At 41.7% G+C, this 7,292-nt stretch overlaps 1 protein-coding gene across 1 annotated transcript in view; it reads left to right on the top strand.

Moving 5' to 3' along the window:
• Positions 1 to 6,214, top strand: part of LOC117357166 — a 104,374-nt gene extending 98,160 nt beyond the window's left edge. The window contains exon 6 of the mRNA XM_033937538.1: positions 5,707 to 6,214. Coding sequence (XP_033793429.1) covers positions 5,707 to 5,868 — 162 coding nt within the window. The 3' untranslated portion in view covers positions 5,869 to 6,214. The remainder of the gene's footprint in view (positions 1 to 5,706) is intronic.
• Positions 6,215 to 7,292: the final 1,078 nt, after the last annotated feature.

Raw genomic sequence — 7,292 nt, forward strand, 5'->3', positions numbered from 1 at the left:
AAATGGAATGCAACTCAACAAATGTTCCCTAGACTTAATGCTCTTAGTTATAGACACTACTAAAATGGAATTGCAGAATTATAATAGTGAATTACAACAAGCAAAAGATACTTTAGAAAGAAACAGCAATAAAGATGAGTACAGCACCAAATTACTTGAATTTAACACTAAAATAGAAGCTTTCAAGGAATATCTAAGAAAAACAAAAATTAAAAAACTGCGTCGGGAGGAATTGGACTATAGAAAAGGTTTTGTTTATACATGGATGGATAAATCACGTAACAGGAAGACTAAACGCCCCACATATACACAAACTTCCTCAGACACCTCTGACGATGATAAGACACAATCAAAACCTTCCAATCAGGGTCAAACAGTCCATTTTCAGGGGGGACCCAAACCAAATGTCCAAAGACCAACTAGGTTAAAATCTACCAAGACACAACCATAACATCAAATGTGTTCAACCTCTCACACAGAGCATTAACAACAGTAGAATTGTCGCTATTGAACAAGGGTCCATTGGATACCCGGATTGCCATGTTCAAATTCATTAGAAAATGCAAATTAAAACATTTTTTTCAGAAAGAAGGGGATTCCATAGATGGACCAGCAGAATCAGACACATTACGGATCAAATCCATTTGGTGCCCTCCAGGCACCGTAGACCCACATATTCAAACTTTTGAAAATTTAGTGTTAAAAGCAATTAGCAGCTTGAAGAATAATCCCCCTGTAAAACATTTCAATTTGACTTGGGGCCAGCAGGTAGCATTACAATCGTTAACCACAGATAAAAGTATAATCATTCGACCAGCTGATAAAGGGGGAGGGATAGTCCTGCAAGATGTTCAACAATATGTAGCAGAAGCCACTTGTCAGCTATCTAACTCACAGTTATTATATTCCATTGCAAGAAGACCCGATGGAGCATATCCAAGAAGTCATTTCTCATCTTTTAGTACAAGCACTTGAATCAGGAGTAATTACAGAAAGGGAATTCAAATTTTTATCATGTAAATACCCGAGAACACCGGTCATATACTTTGTCCCTAAAATCCATAAATCACTAATAAACCCTTCTGGTAGACCCATTGTCTCAGGGATAGGGTCTATATTGGAACCACTTTAAGCATTTTTAGATACACATCTTAAGGACAGAGTTCCCTTGGCCCCTTCGTATGTGTTGGATTCTGCCAACATGATTAATATCTTAGCTCAATTACAAAATGTACCTTCTCATGCCATACTTGTTACCTTGGATATCACTGCCCTATATACTAATGTACCTCAATCTGCAGCTGTTGACATCATAGCAGAAGAATTACGGGCACAAGAGCTATCAGAAAGCAGAATTTGTCTTTTGACACAATTGGCACACATAGCCCTTAGTATGAATTATTTCCAGTTTGATTTGAAATACTACAAACAAATCAAGGACACAGCAATGAAGCTAAGATGGCGCCCTCCATTGCTTGTTTATATGTATCTAAATTTGAACAGACTTTTTTGTATATTTCTGATTTCTGGAAAGATTTTTTGATCTGGAAACGCTATATAGATGATATTTTTGCAGTATGGATAGGCACCCAAGCAAATCTTGACCTATTTCTTAAATGGGTAAACTCATGTGATTAGAATTTGCAGTTCACAATGTATACCAACACGTGCTAGGTACCTTTTCTAGATATTAATATCATATTAGATCACGAACAGTTTAAAACTAGTTTGTATCGGAAAAGCACTGACAGAAATAATCTTTTACAATATAGTAGCTTTCATCCTAGACATTTAAGAAATAATATCCCAGTTGGCCAGTTTTTGCGCTTTCGTAGATTGTATACTTCAGTTCATGAGTATATTGAAAAAGCCAGTGACATGAAACTCAGATTTCAGGAGAGGGGCTATCCCCTCTCAGTGATTCATAAAGCCTATAAAAGAGCCTTATATGCCAACAGATCTTTATTATTGAACCCTGCTTCCAAACAAGACAAACAGGCACTGGTTTATGTACTTCCATATTCTACATTAGCGTTTCAGATCAAACGCGTCATCAAACAACACTGGAGTATTATGCAGTTTCATCAGGAATTCCGAGACTTACCTAGATTCACATTTTCTAAACAACAGAATTTGAAGCAGCGTCTGGTACACTCACAGTTCTTTAGACATGATTCAATCATGAGGACATCAGGAGAACACAACCCTTGTGGACATCGCAGCATGTGTGAATACAGTATTAAATGAGACACATGCATTTACCTTCTGCATTGAGCACCACAATGAATGAGATCAAAGGCCAGCAAGTATATTTTTTCTACTGAGCCCCAGCCATGTCAAACAGCAGCTCTGGTAGATGTATTTTCCAAAAAATGACATGACCAGAGGACAACGGTGGGGAAAAAAAGTTATTTTCTATTTATTGATTAGAATATTTGATATTACAAATTGTGTTGGTTTCAGACTCTGGTTTTACCAGCGTCTCCATGTCCATTTGGCATTTCTTCTTTCTCCATATCCACCATCCATCTTCCCTCTGTGTCACTGCCCCTATCCTCTGCCATGTTGGAATATCTCTTCTCTCTGTGTCCCTACTCTTGCCCTGTCCAGCACTGGCCCTCTGTGCTCCTATTCCTCCCACATGTCCAGCATCACCCCTTTAAGTCCCTATCCCTCCCCATGTCCAGCTTCTCCCCTCATTTTTCTTTCCTCCTACACTTCCACCCTCCTAGGGCCAGTGTCTCTCCATCTGTCTTCCTTCCTTCCTTCATGTCTCGCCCCCTCATAAGAACATAAGCAATGCCTCTTCTGGGTCAGACCTGAGGTCCATCGTGCCCAGCAGCCCGCTCACGCGGCGGCCCCAACAGGTCCAGGACCTGTGCAGTGATCCTCTATTTATACCCTTCTATCCCCCTTTCCAGCAGAAAATTGTCCAATCCTTTCTTAAACCCCAATACCGTACTCTGCCCTATTACGTCCTCTGGAAGCGCATTCCAGGTGTCCACCACACGCTGGGTAAAGAAGAACTTCCTAGCATTTGTTTTGAATCTGTCCCCTTTCAGTTTTTCCGAATGCCCTCTTGTTCTTATATTTTTTTGAAAGTTTGAAGAATCTATCCCTCTCTACTCTCTCTATGCCCCTCATGATCTTATAAGTCTCTATCATATCCCCTCTAAGTCTCCTCTTCTCCAGGGAAAAGAGACCCAGTTTCTCCAATCTCTCAGCGTATGAAAGGTTTTCCATCCCTTTTATCAGACGTGTCGTTCTCCTCTGAACCCTCTCGAGTAACGCCATATCCTTCTTAAGGTACGGCGACCAATATTGGACGCAGTATTCCAGATGCAGGCGCACCATCGCCCGATACAGCGGCAGGATAACTTCTTTCGTCCTGGTTGTAATACCCTCCTCCAAGTTAGTATCTCTCCAGCTCTGTCTTCATTTCTGTGTCCCTCATTTATCATCTATCTCTCTTCCTTCCCTACTGTCCCCCTTTCTCCATCTTTGGTTTATCCTCCTGAGCCTTCCCTTCATCTCTCTTCTTTACTGTCTTCCCTGCCTCCCATTCCTCAGATCAGCACCTCTCCATCTTTCTTCCTTTCTTCCTGCCCCTCCTCAGGAATCCAGCATCTCTCCCTCTTCTTCTTTCCCCTGCTTATCCCAGCATCTCTTTCTCTCCATCCCAGGTGGCTCTTTAAATTTTCCTTTGTAGTGTCACCAACCGGCTCAGGACAATGGGCCCTGAGCGGCTGGGACACGGGAGTTGTGCTCTTGTGAACCGCAGTGGGCTGCACAAGGAAAATTAGTGGAAGAAAAATACAGCCACACCAGGTAAGGGTAGTTGCTTAAATTAAACTCAGGATTTATTCTTTCATTGGCATTAAACATAAACCTTGTCAGGATAGTCCCAAAACAGTAAAAAGAAAAAAAAACACAAAACAGCAAACTGTCCCCAAAATGGAAATGTTCAAAAGTTCAAGCCTTTCCAAAACTCAGGCTATTGGCTTCAGCCCATACTTATTGCTCAGCAATGAAAAACAAAATATTCCAAACACCAACAGTCTTTAAACTTGACTATTGCAGCACTAGTCAGAGCTACTGCTGTGACTATCCCAGCAGCTTGAATACTGGGCAGGCAGTGCGCTTCACGTGGTGATATACTGCCAAACAGGCCCACAATCCCACCACAAAATACGTGAGGCGAACCCCCACTACCTGGGCTGGTAACAGTCCTTCTCTTATGAAAGAGAAAACCAAAAAAAAAACACCTTCACATGAGTCTTTTAAATCTTCTGGAGCTCTTGATTACTAAAGCTCCCACAGGGCAATGCATAACCATGGAAGTCCTTCATATAATAAGGTCACAGCTACTCACTTTTATTCCCCGAGCGGCTTGCCTTCCATGAAGCAAACTTCCATTGGCAGAATCTCACTCACTGGAGCAGCAGATGAATCCGGGTCAATTTCCATGGCCTGAGGTTCTTCATTCTCCTTCAAAGAAGATTCTTCTCCAGCTTCCATCAGCTCCATAGATTCCAGTGGAGAACTGCCATCAGTATCTCCCAGCCCTGGGCTCTCCTGCTTGTCCTGTGCATCTCCTCCTTTTAACTGACTTCCCAGAAGCTTTCCTCTCTGGGCAACTAGTTTGCAGCCCCGCCCCCAACCCTCAGGTGGGAAGTATTTCTTATCAGCAACCCTGGGCCTGAGAGGGGGATGGGCGCTCTGCACTCGTGCTCTCTGACTCCCTCTAGAGAGCAAGGGAGAAATAGCATCAGGAGAATCAAGAAAAGGTTTATCAGTAACACTGGGGGAAGGGTTGGCCTTTAAACAGGGCTCTGCACTAGGGACACACCTAGCAGGCATAGGCTGCGTACCACAGTAGACATCAGTTGCAGTGCTGAAGGCAGGCTGTCTCTGACCAGCCTTGGACCCTCCATCTGCCTCCTTCTGCCCACTAAAGACAGAAGGTTGAATCATATAAGGTGGAATGTGGCAAAGAAAAGACCCCAAGGCCAGTGAGAGGAAGTCTATCTTCACCACTGCCAGTCTCCTACAGCAGATTAAAATGGTTGTGTGAGGTGGAGGGGGGGGGGAGGGAATAGAGGTAGGAAGAGAGAGTGAGAAAAGTTGGACCATGGGAGAGAGAGAGAGAGAGAGAGTGATGCCAGACCATAGGGGCAGGAAGGAGGGTGAAAGTGCCGTGATATGTGTGAATAGCTCATCTCGTGTCGCTCTGCAGGGGTTGGTGAAGGCAGCTGCTCACTGAAAAACTTTGGTGAGGCCATGGCCCATATGCTCTCCTCCCTCTCCCTCTCTCTTTTCCGTGTCTATGAGGGATAGTATAATGCTTCTCAACCCTCTCCTGAAGACATATCTAGCCTGTTGGGTTTGTGTTTTCAGAATTATGATGAATATACATGAGGCAGAGTTGAAGGTATTGAGGTCCTATCGCACGCAGTCCATCTAATTGATATTCATGGAAGTATTCATGAAAACCCGACTGGTTACGCTAAGGTTTTGAAATAGTGGAATAGGATGACTAGATCATCAGAGTCAGACTCAGCCAGTCCTGGTTTTACTTTTATTATCATTCAATTAGATTTTTAGACCCAAAGCATGCTGGTATATATGGCTAAAATGAAAACCTAATGTGGATTTGGGAATTGTTGTTGCAAAAGAAAATGTCAGCACTTTTTCCTCTCTTTGCAGTTATCACAGAACACCAGACAGTACCAAGAGCTCATCAAGTGGCAGATGAATTTTGAGAAGATGCTTAAGACACCTGCAAAATACATCATCCAGGAGCAGAGTTCAGGAGAGGACCATGCAGACGCAATGCTTCGGAACATCTCCAGCCCAAATGAAAGTTAATTGCACTCACCCTCCTTCTCATGATCTCCATCAAATCAAATCAATTACACAAACTGCTCTGATTACATTGGCCAACACTCATTTTGGTGTCTCGAATGTTTGGCCTGTTTCTGGGTCTATTTGACCTGCTGACACCAAAAATGGCACCAGTTTTCTCCTATTGGCTCTAGGTTTTGAGATACAGAACATGTGCCATAAACCACTCTTCACTCTACTCACCCATTAAAAATCAGGATATTTTAATGTAGTGTTTAAATTAATATCTTTTAAGCATGAAGGAAACATATTAAAAATTTAAAAAAAATCTCATGCTTTTTGGTTGTGTCCCTTGATCAACTCATTTTGGTCTGCCATCCTATTATTTTTGGGTTCTTTATTGGGTAATTCGATAGTGGGTTGTCCTCGGGGAATAATTTTTGGTAAAGCATCAGCTTGTGGGGTTTTTGGCCAACTAAAATGTCTTTTATTTCAGAAAGCCTGTATGATTGGGCATAAATGTATTATGCAATTTTGCTTGCAGAAAGAATCTCCAAGTTTTTGGCATTGGAGGAATCAATTACATCGCTTATTTTTATTTGAGAGTTGGGAGGTTCGAGGTTCGTCTTTTTATGGAGGTTTGGGATTATATTCAGAATCTTTCACCAAAAATATGAAGTTTGGTTATCAATGATTTATTATGAAAATTAGATTTTCTTTATTTTTGTGAACTTTCATCCAGGGTGAGGGATTTCATTTAGGGGAAGATAGTGGGTAGGAGATGGAATTAAGGGGGGTGTAGATAAGATTGAATTAATTCATATGGAAATTAAATTTGAAAGAATGATTTAAATTTGTATGAAATATTATTGTAATTCTTATTGTATTGAATTATTTTTGTATTATTCCATTGTACTGATTATTTGATTCTTTCAATAAAAATTGTCATACATAAAATTAAAAGAAAAGTGTACAACATGAAAGCTTCCTTATTTCATACCAAAAGCACAAGAAGCTCCTTTTGTAAGACTTCCAAGAGTGGGATCTGCTAGGACGATCCTGCAAAGATTCCAACAATAGTCTGCCATCACGTGTGCATCCCAACTTCCTTGGTATCTGGCTTCCATTGTTTTTATGTCTTGGTGAAATTTTTCACCTTGCTCTTCGCTTAAGTCACCAATGTTCTCTGGAAAGTGATCTAAGCGACTGTGCAGATAATAACATAAGAATTGCCGCTGCTGGGTCAGACCAGTGGTCCGCTCACACGGCAGCCCTTAGGTCAAAGACCAGTGCTCTAAATGAGTCCAGACTCACCTGCGTAAGTTCCAGTTTAGCAGGAACTTGTCCAACTTTGTCTTCAAGCCCTGGAGGGTGTTTTCACCTATAACAGACACTGGAAAAGCATTCTAGTTCTCTACCACTCACTGGGTGAAGAAGAACTTCCTTAT

Source organism: Geotrypetes seraphini, chromosome 1 (genome assembly GCF_902459505.1).
Source record: "Geotrypetes seraphini chromosome 1, aGeoSer1.1, whole genome shotgun sequence".
Classification (NCBI taxonomy): Eukaryota; Metazoa; Chordata; class Amphibia; order Gymnophiona; family Dermophiidae; genus Geotrypetes; species Geotrypetes seraphini.